This window comes from Colossoma macropomum, unplaced genomic scaffold (genome assembly GCF_904425465.1).
Source record: "Colossoma macropomum unplaced genomic scaffold, Colossoma_macropomum, whole genome shotgun sequence".
In the NCBI taxonomy this organism is placed as follows: Eukaryota; Metazoa; Chordata; class Actinopteri; order Characiformes; family Serrasalmidae; genus Colossoma; species Colossoma macropomum.
The window spans coordinates 7,163,178-7,189,999 of record NW_023494801.1 but is presented as its reverse complement, the minus strand read 5'-3'; the positions used below and the strand labels follow the sequence as shown (position 1 = coordinate 7,189,999).

The 26,822-nt window shown below is 40.4% G+C and overlaps 1 protein-coding gene across 1 annotated transcript in view; it reads right to left on the bottom strand.

The window, feature by feature from the left end:
* asic2 (acid-sensing (proton-gated) ion channel 2) overlaps positions 1 to 25,197 on the bottom strand; it is a 216,077-nt gene extending 190,880 nt beyond the window's left edge. Inside the window, exon 1 of the mRNA XM_036589179.1 lies at positions 24,427 to 25,197. Coding sequence (XP_036445072.1) covers positions 24,427 to 25,179 — 753 coding nt within the window. The 5' untranslated portion in view covers positions 25,180 to 25,197. The remainder of the gene's footprint in view (positions 1 to 24,426) is intronic.
* Positions 25,198 to 26,822: the final 1,625 nt, after the last annotated feature.

Sequence of the window (26,822 nt, the reverse complement as noted above, 5' to 3'; positions counted from 1 at the left end):
TTGTGCGATTGCTGTGAAATGCAGAACACCTCTCTGCAGACGTTTGGCTGGCGTCAGCTTCCAGGCTCACGCACCTCTCTAGCAAACACACAGTTTCAGGAGAAGAAGGAAGCGAAGCACATCGATGGGATCGAAGTGGTGGCCTTGCAATCCTCCCTTTGTAAACAACTACAGAGAAAAAGCCTAGCACAGTGCTGTCTGAGGACACGGGGGCTAAATTCAGTTCACTTTGGCCCACGCTTCCCTTCTGTTTCTCTCCTTTTCTGTTTTTTTTTCATTCACCCTATCATATTCACTGGTTCGAGCTATTGTTTACATGTAATTATACTCACATTCTATATCTACAGGTTTCAGTCTGCACTTCTGACTTTTACTGAACAACAACAAAAACTTCATCAAATTAAAAACATAATAAAACATTAAAACAGCATCAATTAAAAGTTCAGAACATCATAGACAGTTGTTAACTGTAATTATAACAGACTGAAGGGATAGCTTAACATTTGCTAGAACATTCTCATAAGTTGACGCAAACACAATTTATTCAATATGATACTGTATTGCTTGAACCAAATGTGATTCCATCAAAAATAAATGGCGATTTTAGTTTTTAACCACAAAGTAGAACAGCAAACTTCTGCATTATGTTGAAGTACATTTTATAAACAATGTGCTTTCTCAGCACTGTGTTGAAAACAAGTTGTTTTGAATCTGTAGTGGAGGCATATGGACTGCTCTCATTGTTTACCTCAGTCGGCTTAGTTATAACACCGTATTAAAATTAAATCCGCCGTGTGGAGGCTGTACTTTACCCTGTGAGTTGGTTATATTCTTCAGAAGAATGCTACACTATGACCAAAAGTATATGGACACCTGATCGTCACACCTAAATGAGCTTGCTGAACATGCAAAACTATGAGCATTAATATGGAGTTTGCTCCCCTTTGTGGCTATAACAGCCTCCACTCTTTTGAGGCTTTCCATAAGATTTTGGAGTGTATCTGTGGGAATTTGTGCCCATTCAGTGCTAGAGCATTTGTGAGGCCAGGCTTTGACACCAGACAAGAAACCCAGGATCTCAATCAATGTTCCAATTCATCCCAAAGGTGTCCGGTGGGGTTGAGGTCAAGTCTGTGCACTGTTAGCAATAAAAGGTACTGTGCAGGTACATTTTTCATTCATCAATGTACAAACAATGTAAGTGTTCCCTCAAAGGTAGAACAGTGGTTTTAGGGTCCAATTGCATACCATAAATAAGTTTTTCCAGGTGAAAAGTACATATTTGTATTTGTTTAAAAACAGAACAATAAAATAAAAAGCCTGGAGACTAGACAGGGTTTTGTGGATTCAGTACGACTTAGAAAATATAATTTCAGTCGATTATGGTACAATTCTTTTTACCTGACTAAAGGGGTTATGACAGTGACAAGAGGGGTGCTGCCCCAGTAACCGATGTCTTTTTTTCTGAGTGTGCAGGTCACTGGAGTTCCTCCCCACCAAACAAATAATAGCACTTATAGCTGATCAAGGCAGACTGAGCAGGGCAGAAATCTCTTAAACTGACTTGTGGCAAACCTGTCACCCTGTGACAGTGGCATATTTATGGTCACTGAGCTCTTGAGTATGACCCCTACTACTGTCAGTGTTTGTCAGAGACTGCAGGGCTATGTGCTTGATTTTACACCATTAGAAATGGGTTTGGCAGAAACACTTAATAATAAACTTAATAATGAGAATGGGTGTCCTCACACTTTTGGCCATATTGGTATATTACAGGCCCCCACACCTTGCATTTGACAGCTTTTGTTGCTGCTCTCTCTTAGTACTCTGCATGATTTCTTCTCTAATAGTGACCAGTATTTCAGCTTTTGCTTTCACACACTCATTTTGACCTGTGATGGGTTTAATAATGACTTGCCAGCTTACTTTAATGGCATCTAAAGTGACCTGTAGCAAGGTCAAGTCAGGCTATAACACAAAAAGTATGACAGCAGTTAGACCCTATGGTTCCCCACAGTGTTCTGTGAAGTGAAGAAAAAAAGGCACATCTGCTGGTGAGGCCAAAGAAGGACTACTATTAGCCCCTGCAGCGAAACACGCTTCTCAGGAAATGATGCGGCCGCTCACAAAAGTCTAATAGGCTCGTAAGCTTACTGATTGAACCTCACTATTTAATGCTCCAGAGTTACAATGGAATGGTAATGGAAGCTTGAGGGCGATTGTGGAAGTGACAATGACAATGGATTAAGGGGCCAAGCATTTATAGAATAGCATTCTAATAAGGAAAATAGAGGCTTTCTGATCCAGACTGCCAAGGTATGTTTTAATGAAATGGCTTGGAGAGCCAGGCTTATTCAATGTAGTAGCTGTGTGTCGGTGTGTGGGTGTGTGACTGCATGAATCAGTCAGGCCCCTGGGAGCAGAGAAACAGATGGGGAGCCGGACAGCGAGAGTCAAACTTTGTCATTTACAGCCAAAATAGCATCAGCACTTTTAGCCAGTCTATCCACACACTGCAGCACTCAATGTCAGGAAGGGTGAGCGAGTAAGAGAGAGAGAGGGAGTACTGCAGGGCATATATGACTAATAAACCAGAGCTGGGAAGAGACCAGGGGAAGTAAAGCTCCGGGAGCTTATGTAAGAATCAAGTGTGGTCAGAGGTCAAGGTGAAAGTCACCAAGGTAGAAATGAATAGCTTCCAGGAATGCTGAAGCATCTGTGTAAGTGAAATCAATAAATCCACAGTTCAGAGACACAGAGGCGCGCGCACACACCTCATTATCTTTGTGCTTAAGAGCTTACTGCACTGACTTCAAAGATCAGAGACAAGTCCGCTGCCTTTCCTCCGAACGGCTCCAAGCTGCAGCACACAGATACTAGCCCTCAAAGCACACAGTGAAAAGAGCACCGACAGACAGGAAAATAAAACTTGCACTGCGTATGAGTATTATAAATATACACAAACATGACAATCCAAACTGAATTGCAGATAATGCTTTGCTAGGGAACTGAGAACTATAAGCAGCTACAGTCTTGCCCATATAAATATCTGGACATTGATAAAGTTATTGTTATTTTAGATGTCTACCACAATATATTAAATAATGCTGTCTACCACAGTGTATAAAATAATGAGGGGTTTTCTTCAGCAGGGAAAAATATTCCATCATCCCCCAAAGTTGTTTTGCTGGGTCTGATTTGGCCACACCAATATTTCAGCCTAATGATGGCTTGCTTCACTGGCAGTGAAGCTTTTTGGAAACCATATTGAGAGTTAACAGCAACAAATTCCACACTTGAAATCATGTCTAGATTTTCATTTGCTTGCTTGTGAAATAATGAAGGAATGACACACTTTGCCATGAAACAGCTGAGGAGTCAAGTATCCAATCAAAAAATGGATGGTCTGTGTACAATAATTGTTGTAATTTTTTATACCATTCACCTGATTTGGATGTAAACGTCCTCAAACTAAAGCTGAAAGTATGCACTGAGCTCATTTTCATCATATAATTTCAACTCCAACATGATGTGGACAGAAAAACCAAGAATAACTTCATCAGCATCCAAATATTTTTAGACCTGAGTGTATTCCTAAAGGAAGTGCATATTAGAAGGAAACAGTTATGAAACCTCTTAAGCTTTTTCTTAGTTGAAGGTGCAGTGTGTAAGGTTTAGGGGGCTTCATTATTTTTTTTTTTAGTGTATAATCACCTGTAACTACAAATTGTTTTCATTAGCTTACATATCTACACGTGGAGCAGATCCTCCGTGAACTTGTGTCATGTTACCTCACCATGTCTCTTCAGGAACCCGGAATGTACAAACTAAACACTGGCTCTAGAGAATGCCTTTCACGCTTTTACATTTAAGCGGCAGCTTGAATTTGGTGGCTCTCTAGGACCAGTTGGAAGATGCAGAAAAAGAATCAGTGGTTGCTGCTGGTGCTAACTAATCATTTTGTGTTGTGAGTTTGAGAACTCAAATTCTAACAAATAGAGGCTCATGCGTGTTATTTAGCACAAGAAAATGCAAGGGAGGGTGAATCCATGTTTACAGCCACCCTAGGTTCTACTACACCCTTGGAAGGGGAGGGTTAAGGGAGGGGTATTCAGTTGGTTGCCACTAAATCTTACACTGTACCTTTAATCCTAGGCAAATCTATCAGAATCCCATACAAAGCTGTTGCAAACTCCAATTTAATCTTATAAATAAAAAAAGTCAGGCTCTCCAACTATGGACTGAAAGACTGGGTTTTAAGGAATGTTACGCAGTCTCAGCAGTACCATTTTGGTGACCCCAGAAATGTAAAAAACATGACTGTTGCTGTGGCTCCAACAGCAGCAAATAACTTGAATATAAACTTGAATGCAAGAACCCTGAAAGCCATAACAAATGGATTACTCATCACTGTTATTCCACTAACCATTTAATCAATTATCAGCTTATCTTTCTGACTGAAAAGACAATACTGAGCATATTCTGTTTCCTTTCTGCATTATGGATATGGGAAAAAGCAGAAAAAATTCTCCTCCTCAATGCTAAATAAGAGACAATGCCATGAAAGAGATTCTACAAGAATCATGACCTTTAAAGCTAAAATACGACATTGTAGCTTGGCACTTTCAATACTCTTCTCCAGATTGAGTACAAGATCAAAGAACTAGCACCTTAAAGAAGGGCTTACCATCGCAAAACATGCTGCATTCACTTCTTTCCCTCCTGTGCCGAAGTGCAACAGCTCAACCAGCCTCAAAAAACCTCATAGAACACTCCATATCCATTGTGAAATTAAAGACCATGGCCTTCATAGCAAGGGCAAAATCCACAGTGGCTTTCCACGTTGCCTTTTGGAAGCTATGGCTGCCCTTCATGCCCAAAACAGTAAATAAACCAACACATATAAGAAAAACAAGCCTCTCCAGACGACTGAACTAAGGTCTTGAATGTTTCCCTCTGTTCTGAACCCTGTGCTACTAGGCTGCTGCTTACTTGCTCGCAGAGGCCCAGGTACAGCAGTCTGATGCATATATATATATAAATATATATTTCAAACAAGAACCACTTGAGCATTCCTCATATCTGAAATAAAAGTATATCTTGAGTTTCTAACAGTAAAGTGTTACTTTATGCTTGTCTGAAAACTTTTCCTAACCTCCAGTGTCAACAGCCCTCTAACTTAGTGCTCAGTTATATAGTTCGAACAGGACCCGACATTTCGGGAAAGTCCAAGCACACGGATGTTTTGCCCAAGTGTTACCTCTGACAAAACTTTATCCCAACTAATCTGTAGCCTTAACAAAGTTCTGTCCAAACTTGACTGCCACTTGGGTCAAGGCGTGACAGCCTCATTACATTATCTGTGAAGAAAACAAAAAAAAGAACAGATACTGACTATAAAAAAAAATGAATTTTCAAGTCTAGTTTAAAACAAATTATTCATCAATCAATGTTTCCAAAAAAAATTCCAAATTCAGGTTTGATAAACTTTACATAATGCACTTTTTTATGCCGGCTAGGTGGAACTCTGCGGACCTCTTTGCCAACAACAAGAATGACTCTTGAAGTGTGCCAGATTAAACACTATTTAAGGCAACAGAAGGAGTTAGACTACAGTAGGTAGAAAAAAACATGGATAAATGAAAGCCACAATCCATAACTAGCATATTAGTTTCAAAGGACACTTAAAAAATTTAAGTGCTAAAAATGATTCTTTGGAGTAATGCCAATGTCATATCAAACCCATACAGTCCACATTTTTTGCCTCAACCCAACTTGGAACACATTGGGATAGAAGAAAATTGTGTACAGAGTGGCCCTCAACCACAAACAAGAACCACTTCTGGTTCCTGAAGAACCTTAAAATGAATCATTTTTTAAAAATATATTTTTTTTTTGTAATTCCGATGAAAGTGTAAAGACTCTTTTTATAGTTTAACCCCTTAAAATTGAAGCTCATAACCAATAATTTAGGAGGTTTATAATTTAGTAAATTAATGGACTAGAAAACTAGCTGTAGAGGTGTGTAACAGAAGTTTGGAGTAGAGGTTTAGGAGGTTAAAGAACCATCTAACCTTCTAGAGTAAAGTTACTAAATCATTTTTATTGATTAAGTGTTAAGATTATTAACTCAATACCACATCTGGCGTTTAGAGAATTAAAAAGCATATTTATTTATATATATATATATATATATATACACAAACACACACACACACACACACACACACACAGTGGTGTGAAAAAGTGTTTGCCCCCTTCCTGATTTCTTATTCTTTTGCATGTTTGTCACACTTAAATGTTTCAGATCACCAAACAAATTTAAATATTAGACAAAGATAACACAAGTAAACACAAAATGCAGTTTATAAATGAAGGTCTTTATTATTAAGGGAAAAAGAAATCCAAACCTACAGGGCCCTGTGTGGAAAAGTGACTGCCACCCCCCGGTTAAAACATAAATTAACTGTGGTTTATCACATTTTTGGAAAGCTGAGTTCAATTTCCCTAGCCTCAGTTAGGGTCAGTGTTCATGACTACACCATAAGAATGAGACTGGGCAAAAATTGCCTGCATGGCATAGTTCCAAGACGAAATCCATGGCTGAGCAAAAAGAACATAAAGGCTCATCTCAGTTTTGCCAGAAAACATCTTGATGATCCCCAAGACTTTTGGGAGAATACTCTGTGGACTGACGAGACAAATGTTGAACTTTTTTGGAAGGTGTATGTCCCATTACATCTGGCGTAGAAGTAACACAGCATTTCAGAAAAGGAACATCATACCAACAGTAAAATGTGGTGGTGGTAGTGTGATGGTCTGGAGCTGTTTTGCTGCTTCAGGACCTGGAAGACTTGCTGTGGTAAATGGAACCATGAATTCTGCTGTCTACCAAAAATCCTGAAGGAGAATGTCCGGCCATCTGTTCGTGACCTCAAGCTGAAGCACACTGTGTGTGTGTGTGTGTGTGTGCGTGTGTGTGTGTGTGTGTGTGTGTGTGTTAGGCATTAAATGGAAACGGACTGCTGTGGGCAGAAAGCTTACTTTGGTCCCTGGGCAGAGCTTGTGTAGGTGGGGAACAGAAGGAGAGTTTTGACCCTTAGCCCAGCCCTCCGCACCCTTCTTCAGCAGGCTTACTGCACCCTCCCTCGCCAGGGCTTCAGGGTAGCCTGCTTTTCCCAGCGCAGTGAGCTAAAGCTGGGCTTCACCAACCAGAGAACCTGCCTGTGAGGAACTAGAGTTCCAAACACATTCAGTCTCCCAAAAACTTTGTGTCTATAAGCCTTCATCTTTGGCCTGAACAGAGCTTGTTGTTTACCATCATGGCTGTAACAACCCCTCATATTTCCAAAATAGCTGTATGCAGAAGTTTGGGCACCCCTAGGCAATGTATTTAGTCTGTACTTTGTTGAAGCAAAAACAAATACAAACATCTGCAGCAAACTATTTTAAAAAATAATTTGCTAATTTGACTACTTAATAAATGTATATTGTATCATGTGCAAAAGTTTGTATACCCTACTAAGTTGCACGTACAGCATGTTAAACCTTCCTTCAGGTCTCCTGATGTGAAATGGGGGTTTGCTTTGTCTTTCTGGCCACAAGCAGTTCTTTCTGAGAGCTGTCTTGGTCTACCAGATCCTGCATTGACTTTCAAAGCTTTTTCTTCACTGACATTTTTGTCAATGACATTTTGGACAGTGAAAAAAACAAGTTGGAAGCACTTTGATATCTTATTATTGCCTTCCTTTGTTTTGCAGGCATCAATTACATTCATTTTCAGATCTTCCGTCAGCTACTTAGAGAAGTCCATGGTGGTTGGAAGAGTCCGGGAATTTATTATGCTATGGAAATGTTATCAGTTGGCCAGTCTTAACAACAATTCTGGACCTGCCTAGCCAGTCCTAACAAGCCAAATAAGGCCTACCAAGTGAATTAATATCTGACACAAGTGGGTGTTCAAACTTCTGTACATGCCATGACTGCCATTTATTTATTTTTTTTACCACAGTTAATCAAATATAAAGTAACTGTGCAAGTTTTTCAGAAAAAAAATTGTTTTCGTTTTTTTTTTTCCTTAAAGTTTGCTGCAGACGTCGTGTTTACTTCTTTCCACTTCAGAAATCAAAGAAATACGTAATTTGTCCAGGGTGCCCAAACATTGGCATACAACTGTAGAAGAAAGAAAACATTCTTAATGTTGACAAAAACTAAGATTTTATTTATAGTAACTCTGAACAGTTTCTGTTAGTGCATTCATCATGAAATATTTACAGAATGTATAGAGTAGCAGAAGGTAAGGAACATGCTGCATGCATTCCGCATGTAAGAGCAGCGGTCAAGGTTTGAAGTGGTTATTGCCAACAGCATGTAGGGGGACTATGAGATGTTGATTCACAGCTGACGTACAGGTAATTTCTGAACAGAGTTTTTGTAACTCCCTCGACCTCAATAAGAAATCAGACTTTTCTCCTGGAGAAAAAGCCTCTGACCAAGGTCAGTGCTGGCTGGTGCTCAGTCAGAGCTAACGAGTAGGTAAACCTAATGGAATTCAGATGGCCAATTGGCCGATTCGTTTTTCCATCACAGGCACAGAACACGTTTTTATGCTTTGCTAACCTCATGAATACCAAGAAGTTGACTGGATTGCCTATGTACACCAGGTCCTCAGTGGAGGATAGATTAGGTCTGGGCAATTAAAACAGTCGGCATGCCGCATACACAGAGAAAACACTCATAGCAAACGTCCACACAGCCCATCCAACCTTTCTACAAGCATGCACTCTTGAGAAAAGAATCATGCTGTTCTCTTTTAAATGCAGAACAGCGGTGGTGCCCCATCAGACTAGCCATGTTTTTTCAGAGAGAAAATCAGATGTGTGTGAGGAGCAGGGAGCATTAATAGGATAGTAGATTCTGCGGACCTCTCAGCCCCAGCCCCCCCCCCACCCACCCCCAACCCCCCCCAGCTCTGCAGCGACTTGCTACTCCCTCCCTTCCTCTCAGATCGATAGTTTACTGCCCTGCCACACAGAACGCTCCAGAAGGTCAGCAGAAAATGAGGCAAGAACTGTGCGGTTTATTACTCTGAGTGTTTAAAAAGCCACCACTGGCGTCCACGCTCTCCATGCGGCTCATACTAACGGGCATCCTAAAGCCCAGGACAGCAGTCAATAATCTGGACTGTACAAACTCTATACATATTCAGGAATAAACTACTGTGAAATGAACTGTCACAATAAAAGTTATCATTATGTCCAAAAACAAAACCAAATTATGCTAGGAAGCTCCAGCCATCAGTACAATGGTTAGAGACAATCTGCACAACACCGCACAAAGCACTAGTCATTTTCTCAATATACTTTGCAAATCAATAAATTACTGTAAAATCTTTGCGTTTTAACTTCTTTGGACAAGAAATTTATTCAGCTGAATTTAAGAAATACAGTAAATTACTACAAGATATTTGATGTAAATTTACAGTTTCTTACAGTGAAGGGTAAGACTTCCATGGTTAGAACCTAAGGCCTGGTTTTAAAATATCTATTCTGTTAACTCCTTTGGCTCTGAATGAGTGTTTCTAACTCTCATAACTTAGATGGTTAATAATGGATAGAAATGGAAGACTAACTTTTTTCCTTTTTTATTAATATTTAATCTTATCATATTTTAAGACTGTTAGTAAGAGTCAATGTAGGGTACAAGGGGTTTATTTATATCTCCTACTTTTGTGTGTTCTTCAATGATTACAACATATTAGTGTTATAACATATAGGTCTCGAGACTGTAAATGAATGGTCTCAGGTTTTTCTCAGCCTCAACATCATTTTGGCTCAGTCTTCACATCACTCGATTTGCCTCGGTCTTAAGTGAGGAGGATATTTTTCTCGAGACCAGCAGAGATTTTTTTTTTTTTTCTGTGAGAGCACAGCTGTGTAAACCGTAGGACATTTTACACCCTTCTGCTGCCTCTTTATACAGGCCACAATGGGCATGCACACACTAAGTTCAGTATTTTGCTGCACTCTGGCACTATTTGTGAGCATCTGCAAAATACGCTGTTGTAGCGTTTCACTCACAAGTGACGGCTATGAGGAAACCTTTCACACTGCTGTCAGTACAAAGCAAGGTTGTGTTAGCCTAATGTGCTGTTTATATATTACTACATATATTATTACCTTCTTTGTTCAAAAGTCAGAGAGCATAGTAATTTCCTGTTTTGATATTTATCATGTACACAACAAATAAATTTCAAATCTTTTGCAGCTTTTTTTTTTTTTTGGTTCTTGACTTCTTGGTCTCAATGTATCCAGGTTTTGACTATCTGGCCTCTAACCGTCTTAACTACAAAACTACTGCACATACTATACTCATAACTATTGTGTGACTCTTTTCCAGCTACAAAATTCAACATTTAGAACTTTTTAACTGATATTCTATTTATATGTTAAGCTGCTGCACCTGTAACTAATCTATTACTGCTACTCCACTTTTTAAACAATGTACCAGACTGCAGTATACTGTAGCTTGTATTCTTTTTTCATTGCGTGCCTTTTTTCCAGTTGCTATGGGGATTTTGTTCAACAGTCTTAACAGTAGGAACTAAATGGCCCAGTATCTAAGTAACTAAAGTAACCATGGGACCAGCTATAAAAAGCGGACATTGATTTCCGTGCTCTAACCTCATGCTTGTTTTCAGCTCCCTCACTGCTTACATATGCATTTCACCCGAGGCAACTCAGAGCCCAATGATCTCAACATCTCTTCAGCAAAGAGTCTGAGCTACAAAACAAAGCCCTAAAACATTTATGTAGAAACTGGATTAAAGAATAAACAAGAATAAACAAAATACTTCTGTTTAAACAAAATGTCAAACATTAATTTCCAGCCTAGCGGTACTTAAAATGTAGTGGGCTTCTTCACTAAGTAACAGTGGAAATGCAAAGTTTGCAGCAGGGATGGTTCACAAGTTTCTGAACTCTGACAACTGCCCTTCAACAGCCTTTCAAAATGTTTATGTAGGTTTATGTCGGTAGTCATCATAGGCTTATGTAACTGTTTTGTAGCCCTATGAACACTTCCCTAAAGTGTTACCATGGGATAGCTTCATATCACTTTAAAATGGCTGAAAAAACCAGGATATGAGAAAAGAACCATACACAAGAAAAGTTGCATCCTTAGAGTACTCCTCAATACAAGTCAATTAAACTTAAGATTTTTATTTTACTTAACATAACACACTTAAAACCTGATTAAAAGCAGAATCTTTCAGACTTCTGCAGCACTAAAGGAAAACTTAATGTAATCTTTAGCTGCTGAATCTGTAGGATACAATTGGTTACCAAGGACACATATTGTAATGTGTTTGTCTGTTAGAAACGACCTGAAAACACGTTGACTTGACACTCAGTAATAATCAAAGAGAGTGGGCAGCAGCTGAATTGGACACGTCTGAGAAATGTGCAATTCTAAATAACTGTTAAAATCTAACGATGCACGTGTTATGATTCAAGCCAACATAAGAGGATGTCTTACCAAACTTTCCTCAGAAGCTCTTCTGGTATGCACATACAATTAAGCACGAGCATGTGAAAACTACGCCAACACCACTCTACCAGTAATGAATTAGCAGTCCCATCTCTGGAGGAAAAAACTATATAGCTTCATTTATAAATGCCTTTGACTTCCATTATGTTTGTTGATGGTACTTAGCAAGCACAGTTGTGTTTGTAGCCCAAATTTTCATTTTGTGCGTTTCTAAGTACACGGAAACAGATCGAAATAACTGCTATACAATACACAGGCAGCAGATAGAGATTACATTGAAAATGCTGGAATACTGAGTTGAATCGGGTGAAGGACTCATTATCATGATTCTCAGAGCCTTTGATGGAGGCAATGGGTTCAGGCACTGGCTATTTCAAATACCTTCACTAAGAGGAAGCTGCAGTAAAAAGGTTTCCCATGTTTATTTATTTATATATTTTGCAGAACAATGTTGCGTGATGTAAATGCGTCGGCAAATTGGGGCCAGCATGGTACATTTATTTAATTATTTATTTATTTCCACACAGCCCTGTAAAGGTAAGTGGATTTAAAATGTAAGAGAATTGTTTAATTTAATTTAATGATGCAGATACAAAAGTCCCGCACTGACAATTCAAAGCCAAAATGAGTTCAAATGAATTATTAACCAAGAAAGCCACAGAACCATCAAGGCTAATCCTTGATCAGCTACTCAAAATTGGGGTGGGGCATCAATACTCTGACTCTCTGCATAAATAACTTAAAAGGTCAGAACGTGTGCTTATCGCTCACAGATGCACACACACAGATGAATACACACAGATGCACGCAAGTGGTTGCAAAACTAAGCAAATGATCGAAATGCACAATGAAAGTGTAGGCAGCTATACCTAAATCACTTTTATTGGTCTAGCACATCAAAGTCCCTCGTGATGGGCTTCACCAGTATGAATTGCTTTCATAACTTGTTTGCCCCATGGCATGCTTTTTTCATAAGTAATGCAGATGTTCACAGCAGGCAGGTGCCATTTTAGACACATGAAATGTCAGAAGTGTGCTTCTTCAAAAGGAAAATCTCAACAAGAACCTGCCTACAAAGAACGGGAGTTAGCACGCGTAATTAGCATTCTATCATTTGTATGCTAATTGATGGCTATTCACTTCATTCATTCTCATAAAGGATAATTATACACAAATAGGCAAACAGATAAACACAAACAAACACACATTAGCCCTTTTGTTTGCCGCTACACACAAAACACAAAGCTTCAAACACCCAAGTGTGCACACAACTCCACCCGGACACGCAGACAGACAGAGAGAGAAATGGAGCATCATAAAACAGAGCAGGTCTCTAATGGATTTATTGATTTGCAAGAATAGGAGCTGCTTCTGTCTTTCAACCATGATAGCTTCTGCACCAGGAGAGATGAGCAAGGCGCTTAGACAGAGCTAAAGAGCACATGAAACACTGGGCCAGGCAGGGTGCCAGAACCACACCATGAGCGGGGCATCCAGAAACCATGCAAAGCCTGTGGGGGAGCACAACATATCTACACAGTCCAAAGAAATAAAGAATAAATATGACTTAAAGGGGAAAGTTTGTGAAGTTTGACTTGATGCTATGGAATCCCAGGTGGCTCTACAGTGTTGCTAAGCCATTGCTTTGGTATCCCAGGTGGTTGCTAAGCTGCTGTAGGCAATTGCTATGTTATCCCAGGTGGGTGCTAAGGTGTTGCTAGACCGGTGCTATGCTATCCCAGGTGGCTGCTAAGGTGTCGCTTGGCTGTTGCTATGGTATCCCAAGCGTTTGCTAGTGTGAGTATATATGGGTGCTAGTATGTGAATTTGTATGTAAAGTCTATGATGGTCATTGTGAAAGGTGTCTGTTGCGATAACATTTGTGGCTGTTACATTTGAACTTTCTCAAGATTTCACCATTCATTTCTTATGGGGGAAAAACTGTGTTTGAATGAACGCTGTATGAAAACCATCGGTTCCCCTTGGCCCTACGATCCTGCAAAGTTTTGTTTTTTAGCTCAAAAACTGCAACCCAGTAAACTAGCACAATATAGCATATTAAGATAAAGAACAAGTTAGCTTGGTCAAAATATACGGAAAATGTATGGTAGGAGTCACACATTCGGTAGAGCTACATTTACACCAGATCACAAAGTCTGCCCACTTAAGGATATGTCTGTTTTATCTTCCCACAACATACAGCAAGTCCCTAAAATGTAGCCAACATAAAGCGATGCAAACACTTCAATGTTAATGCATTCTTTTATACTGAGTACATGTGGCTAACAGCAGCATGAGCAAAATTTACTTTGTTTTTTGCCATCTGACACTATAAAACCAAGTACAAAGAGTAGTGGGCAAATGATTGAGCGGGCAAAACGATTGAGTCATGGGGCACTGCCCTAATAAATGACCCCTGACGCTGAGCCTGCACTCGGGCCCAAAATATACACCCACAAGTTTATACACACATACTCCCTGGTGGGCAACATGACCTACTGTGGCTTTCTTTAACCTTATTACAGCTTTAATTTAATGTAGTAATGGCAAAATGTTGCGTGGTGCGCTGTGACACGCTGAGAAATTGATCAGGAGTCATGGAGTGTCAGCGCCGGTGTGCACACCTTCATTAGCAACGATGGCTTCTAATTTTTGGACGCTGTGCGACACAACATGGTGCATCTGCTGTGTGGTGACCTTTAAAGAATTATATGTTAAGCTTATGTTTTTTCCTTTTTTTCTTGTTTGCATTTCTTATTTTGAAAAATTCCCTCTGCGGGTGTGTTCTGTCTCTCTCTGCACTGCTGTGTTTTCCCTAGTATACGTTTTCCAGATGGTAAACAGCATACATTAACAGCTAATGTACCTTTTCTTTGTGACTGTATTGTGGTATCGTGTGTAAATTTGGCCTCCCTGGGTGTGAGTGTGTGTGTGTGTGTGTGTGACCCTGGGGATACGCACTGTGATGTGTCAGTGTGTTAATGAAATTAGCTGCGACGTTCAGGGCCCAGACAGACGAATCCAGCCCCCGCGTTTCTAATGGAAGCTGACAGGCTGTCAAGGCCAAGGCAACCGCACTGCACAGGGGGGATAAGGGGAAGCAGGGAGGATGGAGATACAATACATATACAGATGTGATTATATATTATATATAGCATATATAGTGTATGTGGGCAGACATCCAAAACACAAATGCATAAATGCATACAAATCCAGCGTACATTTGAGTCCAGCTGCTGAGCTGTTTTGAAGCTTTGGTTGTCATGCCAATCTCTAAGCTAATGACTGCTGCCTCAGGCATTGTGATTGAAGCTTAGCTTTACAGCAGAACTGTTTGCCATAGAATTTATAATCACAAGCATATGCAGTACAGCGCAGGAGTCAGAGACCACCCTTCATTAATTAAATTTCCAGCCATTAAGTATAAGTTATTCACTTTTCAGGAGATGTCTCTGAATCAAAAATCAAAAGAAAATAAGGGAAAAAAAAAATCAGAAGTTTCCTAACAATGGTGCAAGACTTGGTAGACCACCAAAACTGTCCCCATCAGATAAACAGCACTTAAAGCTTTCATCTTTGAGAGAGAGGAGAAAATCAAGCTGCTTCAGATCTGAAAACATCCACAGGTGTTTCTGTCCATCCTTCCACTGTGAGAAGACAACTCAGCGCTATGAGTCTGGAAGGATGTGCAGCTGTCAAGGAGCCCTTACTGAGAAAAGGAAATAGAAAAAAAGTGTAATTTCTGTGTAATTTTCTGTTAAATATGTTTTTCTGAGCCTGAAAATCAATAAACTGTACTTAATGGACAGTTTGTCTGAGAAATAAATCAAGTTGAGTGTTCTCTTGACTACTCTAGGGTAAGAGGAACATTGTGTATTTTAGGTCATTGGGCAAATTATTTTTTTAACTTCAGGAACTCAAAGCTAAAACTGGTCTATTTTTCAAATAAAAGCAACATTTCTATCTGTCTGGTTTAGTTAAAAGCATTTTCCCCAGATGAGGAGCAAACCAAGTGTCCCCACAACACCAAAAATTCATGTTTTCCAACATCATGGGTACATCTGGTCTACAAGAGCTATATACACATCATGGGTACAAGAGCTATATACACACATACGGCTTGAAGACAGCCAACAAAAGGGCTGTGTAAGAGAATAAGTGGTGGATTAAGGTGAAGCAGACTGTAACTCCTATCAATCCTTCACTCTCTCAAGACAGTAGTGAGTGCTTTTTCACGGCACAGAGCCATCAGCGGGAGAAATGCAGCTGCCGTGAAAGTTTGACGCAATGTAGGTTTTATCTCATTCTACTCTAACATCACACTTCACCCGCTGGTGACCTAACACTCCAGACTCTCCCACAGTCCAGTAAAGCTGCAGGATATCACAGCTAAGACTGATAGCATCTGAGACTTTTCTTTCTGTAAAGACTGCATGAAAGTTCGCACAACTCTCGAGAAAAGACTCCAGAGAAAATGCACACTGCATTCAGAACCTTGAATCATAAAGGATTTAAGTTTCTTCTGAGAGAAATGTTCAGTTACAGGCTACTTCAATCATATCTGACCAAATGACCATACACAACTTTATCCCTATATATTTCAATGCATTTTCATTGCTGAACTTGTGCACAATATATGCAACATTACAGGTACACATTACTAGTAATCACCAGTCAAATTAACTCTTTTTCAAATAAGTAAGTAGAGGCAGTTGGAAAGATGGTTAATACATGAAGTCATTCAGAGCCCCACTTCTAGAGAAATTTAGAGTCAGAATTGTTCAGTGATGGTGATAGTAACCAGACGTTCGAAGAGTTAAATGTCTAAAAGTTATTACATTAAACGGTTTCAAATACACTGCCTGTTGTTTAACACTTTTTCTACAGGCATGATATTGCAGGACATATTAATGTAGGACATCACATCATCCAATATGTTCAAAGGTTTAGTTATGTTAGTGTCTGGAATACTAGTGTCTTGCTATGGTTTGCATGAAATAGATCAATAAATGAATAACCCTCTTTTTTAAACTGGTGGTAAACATGCTTCTACAACCACCAGTTGTAGTTACCATGGTAACTCAGTTATCTGTAACTGGACATGGCCCTAATCCTAAATATACCAGCTTCCTTGCAGTCTTCTTGACTTACTACTACTAGACAAGACAGACATACACAGACACACAGACAGACACACACTTAAAGACATCAAAAAACTGGAGAAGAAGCACGAAAGTGAAGTAGACTGCAACCCCTAACCGTCTTATCCTATATGTTCACTGCATTTCCTGAAGAGAACATTGACAAATCCATCACAGCTCCAACATCAGATCGGACTCTCAGGAAAGAACTGCACCTTGTTTCGTTCCACTCCCGATACCCCCTGATGGAAAGCTCCCAGCTCCAGGATCATTACAGCACCAGACCAAACTAATCAAGCGCTGCATTAAAGCAAATGAAACTCATCCATTCCCATCCACCGACGTACATGGCAGGCACACACTGTCACCATGGAGACGAAAATGTACGTGTGAACACCTCACAGTCACCTCAAAAGTTCAGTGAAGACGTCTCAGTGAATACCTCACAAAACACTTCAGAGAATCTGTAAACAGGTCTCGCTGCTTTGATTTTGCAATGTGTTTCACTGTATGTGAGATTACGACTAACACTTTACGTTAAAATACACCAATGTTTCACAAATAATTCAATTTCTTACAATTAACAAACAACAATAACAGTTATTTCATCAATGTAGTAGATTCTCAGTAAGTAAATGATGCTAAGTAACATACGGGAAAGTTATTACCTGACCAGCACACAGGCCTTAAATACCTTGTAATCTCTGCCGTATGCGTGTATAGCAGCAATGTTTACAAGTCACTTCATGAGAGTCAAGTCTTGAGTCGCTGGGTTGGAAGTGCAAGTGGAGTCTCAAGTCTTTAGTAGAGAACATAAGTTTAGTTTTATTAGCTACAGACACTGCATTGTACAAACAAACCCCTCCAAAATCCTGTGAAGCTTTCATTATAGAATGACTTTCAGAGTCAGGACTATTAAAGACGAGTCTGAGTCAAGACCAAGACCTGGATACATTGTCTGAGACAAAACTAGGACCAGATTAATTTTTTTTTTTCCAGAATATAAAAACTAAAAGAGGAAGGGTAACCTTACATTAATGATCACTCATTATACATACATATTAATAGATAATATTATGTTATTGTATATTTTTAAAAATACCATTAAATAACATAAAATCATATATCACCCAAAAATGTTAACTCTTATAATTAAATGATGGTGAGATTTTCAGCTGTCCTTCTCTAAAACTTCCTCAGCATCATCACCTAAAGTCAACGTATAAACCAAACATCATCTATCCATTTTTACTATTACGTGAAAACATTCAGACCTGTCCAGTTAAGCCACCATGGAAAGGATCAAATGGATCTTTAACAGGCACTGAACTAATTTTATTGAAGCATGCACCCCAGAAGGGCCGGCACGAAAAAAGTAGGGAAAGGTTTTCAAGTATAAATTTTATATACATATATGCTCTCATTAAGTGTATTATAGTCAATGCTGATTAGCAAGTCACCACAAACCTCTACTACTGCTGATGAGTATTACTATTATTGTAGTAGTATATAAACATAAAGCATTTAATAATCATTTTTCGTGTTCACTTAAATTAAATAAACTTGCATTTAACATTAGAACTGCATGGGGCTCTTACTAGACCCATGGGCCGGTATCTGGGAGAACCCTGATGTAGAGAAATGATTGGTTTATTCTTTTTGATGGTTTTGTCGATAATGATAGAAAAAAGTGCAGTTCCCAGTTACCTCAGATGGAGTCAGCGCACTCAGCTGGTCTCAACAACAATTACCTTACCCAGAGGCCGAGACCGGACTTGAGTACTACAACACCAAAACACAGTGCTTACTTGGTGTAGTGCTTCGTCTATCAGACTAAAGGTTTTTCCATAATGAAAGGCTTGTTCTCTGAAGCCATATCAAACTTGACATCACTGTGAGTTGTGGGAGAACATTATAGAGTTATGACCGTGCACAAATGTAAGCAAAACTGACAGGCAAAGTCACTGATAAGCTTTTACATTTACCTGTTACCTCAGGGTAAAATTTTGTTTTTAGTCTCTAGGCTCAAGACTGAATGGGCATGTTATGACTTTAAATATGGCTCAGACAATCACATTTTAGAACTAGAAGTATCTCTTTCATAAAAGCTGTTTCCACTTTCCTCTCACACTGACATAACCACTGTGTTAACATTATGTACAGATCATTCTCCACTTTAAGTATCAACCCAAAAAAGGAGGACCTTGATATTGTGTCATCTGTAAAGATGACGATGTGGGAAACAATGCACTTTAAAAGTAAATGCTCTATTACTGAGCATGCAGCAATGGAAAACTGCAGCTCAACGCTGTTGAAATCGCCAAGATAGCAGGCAGGTCACTTTCAACTATACACTTTCTCCTGATGGTAGGCACTAACACTGCACCAACTACCCCACAGCCCATCACAGATTAGCACAAACAAAATATGTGCGCGAATGTGGCATCTCCCAGGAGCCTCCTAGCACAGCTACTCTGCATACCCAAAACAATGTGAGCTGGTAGCAGGACGCCACATAGCCCCCCCCTTCAGGGTGAGCCATTCTGGTAAGCTCACAGAGCTCAAGCTGAGTCACTGGGGGGGCGTGGGGGCACGCTGCTTCTCTCTAGCATGGGTGCTGCTTGCGTATGTATGTATGGTTACGATTATGATTATGTATAGCTATTTATACCAATTATTGTTTATTACAATGTTACTACCCACATACTTAAATAATTAATTACACAGTTGGTCAACAAACTAAATAACATTTACATTCAACATACATTCTATATTGTCAGGTTTTAATCTACACTTCAAACTTTTTCCATTTGTTTCTACGGTAATCAATGACAAAACATATAGTAAAAATAGATTTTTCATAAAACAAGTCTGCACACATAATACCTTACAGAAACATCAAAAAAAAAAAGAGAGATAATCCAAAAATAATATAATTTTGGGTTTATGCTGATAACATTAACTCAACGTGCTAACTGGGAATCTGTTTGAGTCATATTCAAGAACTGGCTGACTATCATCAATTACCAACAGTAATTATCCTCAGTTATCTGCAGAAATAATCAGCAATTATCACCAGCAAGTGCGACCGCTCCTCCAGTGGGTTTTTCTCTCCACCCAGAGAAAGTGAGTTAATGAATATGAGGGGGCGAGCGAAGCTAAGCCGATGAGGAGGAAGATGATAAAGAGTGGCAGCAAGGTGAAGAAGAGTGGCCTCCACCACGCTGAGCGTGTGTTTACCTTCTTATGAAAGGCGCCTGGGCTAAGCTAGAGTGGATTTACCTTTAATAAAGGGACAGAGAGGGCTGGTACACAAACAAACAAACATATATACACAAACACACGCCTGTGTATGCACCCTCACATACCACATACACACACAAACACACAAAAATGTTTGTTTTTAGTTATTAATTACAAGTTGTTAATAGTTTTAACATTAATAAAATAATCAAAAGGCAGAAAACAAATGTAACAGAAAATTGCATAGAAATCTACAACATTAAAACCAATATTAAAACAGGTTCCATTCTTTTTAGAAGACTTGTTTTCAGTTTTTCAAATACATCTGCAGGGACATTTTTCCACACCTCCAAAGTTCAGTCTCCAAAGTTCAGTGGTGTAAAAACTAAAAAAAAATATCATATGGAAGTAAAAGGTTTTCATGTGCCACTGACCATAGGTAATTAGTCTTTTCCAAGCCTAACCCTAAACATAACCATAACTTTAACCTCTTTCAGCAAAAAAATTAATTAATTAATAAATAAAAAATGAGCTTTTGTAGAAAGAACTTCAAAACTACTTCAAATCAAATATTACCCTAATTCAACAAAACTATTCTTTCTACTAGCCTACATCAACAAAAAACTCAAGGTACACTCAGCAGGAGCTATTATGGAGGCAACACCTGTGGTGATGGAGTATCAACAGACTGCAGAGCCATCAACAAAAAACCAAAGAGGAAATGCCGCTGTGACATCAAGGTCTAATTAAGACTGAGTGTGAGGGCGTGTGGTGGAGCAGACACACACTTGCAGGGGAGTTTCCCCACAGAGCAGCTTCACGGCTGCACAGCCTCAGAGAGAACATCTGCCTCTGTTCCCCTTCTCACATCACAGCACATGAGAAATCACAGCAGAGAGAGAGAGAGAGAGAGAAAGAGTGAGAGACACAGAGAGACAAAGGCAGGGAGTGGACACGCTGAAGTCTCATTGTACTTTTTACTGTTGGCCTTTTAAATCCAAATACCTGCTCCATGTGCACAATTCTGGCACATGTAGCAGATTATAACACGAGCCAATTCAAGCTCCGGCACCTGTCCGCATTCATGCTGCTATATGCAGCATATGCCTGATGCCATATGCCAACTTAACCAAACATATGCAAATCTCTAAATCCCCCTATAAAGCTCTTTTTCCCCACCCCGAGACTTATCATATCATAGCAAATTACCATTTCTGAGTCACAGAAAAAAAAGCATAGCGTCATAGCATATTTCAGTGCCTCACTTAATCCCTATCCCATTTACTAAATCCAGGTTTCAATATCTCTCCCTGTTTCCGTCACCGAATTGTTTTCTGTTCATTTACACTTTCATTACAAGATCTAAAAATCAGCCGCCTAATCAAAAATCTCTAATCTTGTTTTCCTTTCCAGTGCAGATTTGCCATTTATCTTTTGCCCCAAATTGTACTCCTACACTCAAGCATGATCAATAGCCAAAGAGACGGAAGAGAAGAAGCATCATCTTCTAGAGGTCTGCACAGGCATGAAACTGAAGCCCAAACCTGACCCGTACCTGCAAACTTAGAGCCCAACCTGATCAGGCCCTAACGGCGCTGCTAAATTTGAGATTTGAACTCAACTCAAACCTGCTAAAAGCTCATTCATCAGCGTCTTATTCAAAGTTTCTGCTCCACCTTAAATGGTGCAGCAGTTACATTCTTCCAGTGCCATTTGTTACTTCTTCCATTACTTTGTTACTAAGGAAATGAGTTGCTGGGGTAAACTGGTATTTTATACAGATCTATAACACTAATAGTATTTTTGTAAGAAAAACAAGGCAGAAAACAGTGCCCACTCTCCTCTCAAACTGTTACAAAGTTCCTCTACTCGCTATCGCTTCTATTTTCAGGAATGCTTACACACTCTGGGCAAGCTGTGCAAGAAAGCTGAAATCTTTCCACCAATCCAACACTTCCTTCTCATCATCCATGGTGTGATCACGACTGATTATGGCTAAACTTCTTTCCCAGTTTCCCTTCCAGTCCAGAGCTATTCTGAATGCACAAATGCAACTGAGAAAGAGACTGCAGAATTGAAAAGACATCGGAGTGCGCAAAATTTACTATGCCAACAAAATAAATAAATAAATAAATAAATAAATCAGTAAAAAATTAGTAGCAACAGCATGGAAAGATAGAAGCGTCCGTCAAGAGTCATGTTAAAAATCCCACCAGCAGCAAACTGAACCAGGAACTGCTTGGAAGAGGACAGGGACCTGCACTTTATGCCAGACCACAATTCAGTTCTTTGGTGACAGATCCGCACCAAAAAAGACTGGACTGAATCAATGCAATACAAAACAAAATGTACTTAGGGTGTTTTTCCACTTCACAAAGTACCAGAAGATTTGGCACCAGAACACTGGAACTGTGCTTCGTCAATTGCCATCGGTCCACACTGAAAGCCTTGATGTTATTTGGACCTAAACAATAAAATTCCAATTACTTAATTTTTGCCAATTAGTTGCTACTGCATGTTTAATTTCAGACAACTTAAAAAACTGAGTTTTAAAACTTTTTCATTTTAGGCAGCAAGTTACCTCCAATACTTCAAGCAAACTTAACTTATCAGGGTTTACAGTGCACTATCAAAGGTTCTAGTTTTGGTACCTGCTAAAGATTGGGAAAAACAGGACCTAATGGTATTTGAGGATGTTCTCATTTGTCTGTAATACTTGCAGCTGAAGTCACTGACAATTTATGATTTTTTCTACCCTTCCACAGTGCAAAAAAACATACTCAGTGTCTCAACCTTTTAACTGTCGCCCCATTTTTGCCTGAAACAGCATACCCAAAGTAAAAAGAGGACTGTTTAGTTAACAAACTATTAGAAATTTTTAAGACAGCATATTTACTTTGTAACATATCAAATGTTATTTACACTGCAGGTCAGGATCAAGTCACCAAGCACTATTACATCATCAACAAGTGCAGCAGAATGGAAAAAAATTTTTTTAAAGAGTTTATCAAAGCTGACATAAGCCAGTCAGGAAGCTAACACTACTGGCTTTTACAGATGAAGATTCGTATCACAACAGAGAAAAATATAATCTTCGGCACATGATTCTGTGTAACTGTCATGGCAAAATAGTGCCATATATCGCATGGTATCAGCCAGTAAGTATGCTAATTATAACTAGCAAAGCAATGTAGCCGATTAGCCATATTAGACATTTTAAAATGTCACAAAATGGCCAAAAAGATTGGTTCTTGTGGTGGTTCCAGCTGCCTCCTAAGCAGGTGGAAAATGAACTACTGCTATAACCCTAATTGCTACTGGTTTTCTTTTGGGTTAATTATTTATTTATTTATTTTTTTAATGTGATGGGAAAACGCCCTCACATCAAAGCCAAACAATTTCAGCCTAGATATTTTATTTAGGGTAAGCAAAGCCACAACAATAAATAATCTCTCTTATGTGATCATAGCTTAGTTACACTTGCAGTCTTAGTTATACTAAAATGAAAGCATGTCTGTGCATAAACTTGCTCCAAGGCACAATGGTGCCAAACAAACAGATGGTGCAAGGTAGAGAGAAGCCAGACACGTACAGGGTCAGCTAGGATTGACACTTAATGATGTGTTTTAGGCATTCAGAAGATGACCCAGCAGAGAAATGCAGCAAACACAAAGCCTGAGGAAAAAATAAGACTGAAGACTTCACAGAAAGAATGAACTCATAGCAGTAGAGAAAGAGAGTCCTCAGAACTGAGCTGAAAAGCAGAGCCTCAAAGTGAAACTTTAGCAAAAAAATATTCACACAGTTTTCTCTCATGACCCCAAATGTAGTCAAACAACCAAGACATATTTGATGTCTAAAATCTGCTTCTTTAGTTCTGCACTCAAACTAACAAGTAATGGAAGCTTAAACACCACCAATTAGCATCATTAAAACTGCGCTTGACCAAAACTGTGTCAAGTTGTTCTGTTATCTCAAAAAGACTTGCCTATGTGGTTTCTGACACTATGTCATACAGCTATCTCTAAAAGCTGGCAAAATCCATTGTATAGCTATGCATAAAGTCAGACAACACATAAGGGACCACATAATTTGAGATTACTTAACAACTTGTACATGATGATCTAGGCATGCAGTTTGCACAATGCTAATTGGTGAGGTATAAGCTTACACTACTTGTTAGCTACATTATCGTCGTAGCTCCAGTGCAAAACTAAAGATGCAAACTTTGGACACATTTGGCATAAGGAGAAAATTGTGTAAGCCAAAATATGCCTTTAACAAATAAATAAAAATAAATAGGAGAAAATAAAGGGCATATTTAATGCAACAGTTAAGTCTAGAGAGAACAGCAAAGCATACAAAAGCATACATCCCTGCATTACTTCGCTGGTGAACAAATGACTACCTCAACAAGATCTTAAAACTAAGGAGAAGAGATAGAGAGATGTAGAGACAGCGAGCTAGCTAGAGAAAGAGACAGAGACACACTCACTGTGGAGAAGTTGTGAGCACCACACGGTTCTCCTCTGTACTTGCAGCCTAGCAGCATGTCCTCCAATTGGTGTCCCAGCCGGTCCATGAACTCCAGGCTGGTCCCTTCAAAGTGCCGCGGTGGCAGAAAGAGTCGGAAGTCTGAGAGTTTTCTGAACCAAGCTCTTCTCTCCTCATGCAGCAGGTCCAGCACCAGTGGCCGGGCTGTGCGGTTGGCCAGCAAGAGGCCCAGCCAGTGACCAGCGAAGTAGAGGTCGCTTTTGGTGAGGCGGTAGAGGCGTACCGGGTTGTTGTTGCAGATGGTGACAGCGGGGAAGGCCAGTTCTCGTGCCCATTCTGTGTGTACTCGTGTATGTGTGGGGAAGGCCAGCCAGTGTAGCAGGCGATTTGATGACCAGGACAACAGCAGGCCTACCGATGTGCAGAGGGCCAGCGTCCAGAAAGCCCGGCGGCCCACAGAACTGGCCGGAGTGCAGGCCTGACGCAGGCCGTGCAAACGAGTCCGAGCCAGAAGGGCTAATGTCGGGAGCTGCTGGGACGGGGCGGCAGAAGCCCGTGGTGTCCCGGGACGGGCCTGGCGACGGCGGCGAGACGCCAGAGGGGGCGGGGAGGAGGAGGTAGAGGGGGCAGGGGCAGGTTCGGGGCCAGAGGGGCAGGGGCCTTCCTGAGCCATGAGGGCCCACAGGGCCGCTAGAGCAGCAGAGGGCACGACTGCTTCATCTCCCAGCCAGGCCTCCGCGGCCGGGGCACTCATGGGGCTCCAGCAGGGCAATGCGCAGGGGGCCGAGCACCAAGGTAACAGAAATGGTAGCGAGACAACTGGCCCCTGACACTAGTTTTGACACTACCCTTTTCAGCGTATACCCTTATGACGTGTCATCTTGTTCCGCATTGATGCAGGTAATTACATAAACCTCACCTTTCATTTATTAACATGTTCACAAACTATATACAGAGAGCCAAAAACCAAGGCTTTTTATTGTACTACCTAATGATCGGTCACGTTAAAGAACTACTACAGGTCTATATGCAGGTATACCTCACCCTTCCTTAATTAGCACTACATATATCTTATATACACCTTCAGCCTTGATCAGCACTATTTTTGTGTCATTTTGATACATCTGTTATCCATCTCCTCCATGCAAGGCATTTGTTGTTGGTTATGTATCTTCTCTTCATTGAACAACAAAAAAAAGCTCTGATCCCAGAGCTGTGCTGAACCTGCCAGTAATTAAACTACAGCTGATAAGCCATTCATGCTCACTTCAATTTGCCACAATGTTAATCCCTTACAAGGGCACCTCATGTCTATTACTACTGATAACAGCACACTTCCCATTCAGCACGGGTTCAACTCCACACAGACTAAGAAGTGAAACACATCAAGCGTGCAGTCTTCAAGCAGGGAACATTCAGCTCATGTGGAGGGCCAGTTCATGCCCACTGGCTACAGTTTATAAACACCCTGGCAAGACCTCTACGCTGCATCTCTCTATCTTTTTCGCTCCATCTGGTCAGCATGCCCTGAGTGAACTGGGCTGAGAATAGAAAACAGAAGACGCTCGCAGGCTTTTTCTGATCAAACCTCCAGCTTCCACTACAACAAACTACCACTAACAACACACAGAGATGAAGAAACAGACGAGATATATTAAAGAGCAAAGAGCACTTCAGAGAGAGTGAAGGTAAGGTTTGGTTAAGCAGCAGCAGAAAAGAACAGGTGAAACAAGGACGCAGATAAACAGAGGTGAAAGAGAGAGGGACGGCGATGACGAGCGCAGACTGGCTCAGCGCCAGGTGACAATGTCCGTCCGGCTTGTGCACGGGGGTGATCAGCTGATCCGCATCGTTCTCTTTCTCTCTCCGTCCGGCTTGCCCGTGAAGTTCTTGCTCCAGCAGCGCTTCCCCGCAGCTCACCAGCCAAATCCCGCGCTGGCCGCTACCGTGACAACGGATCCACCACGTACAGCCACGAATCTGTTATCTTCATTTAGAGTCTATCTCCGGCTCTCTCTCGCTGCTTGTGCGATCGCTCCTTCACTTCCAGTCCGGCCATCTGTCTGCCTCTCTCTCCCTCTATCTGTCTCTCTGTCTCTCTATCAACACTCTCCTTCCTTTTCCTTTCTCTCTCTCTCTCCCTCTCCCCCCCTCGACCTCAATGCTCTTCTCTCTCTATCATTTCACAGTCTCTTTCCTCTCTCTCTAACACACTTCCTTCTTCTGTCTCAACCTCAACGCTCTCTCTGTCCCTTTCTCTCTTCCTTATCTTTTTCTTTCTCCTCTTCCTCTCTATCCCTTTCTCTCCAACTTCAATCTCTCTGCACTCTTTCTCTCTCTATCCCACCTTTCCTTGTTTCTCTTTCCCTTTCACTCTCTCTTTCTATTCTTTCTCTC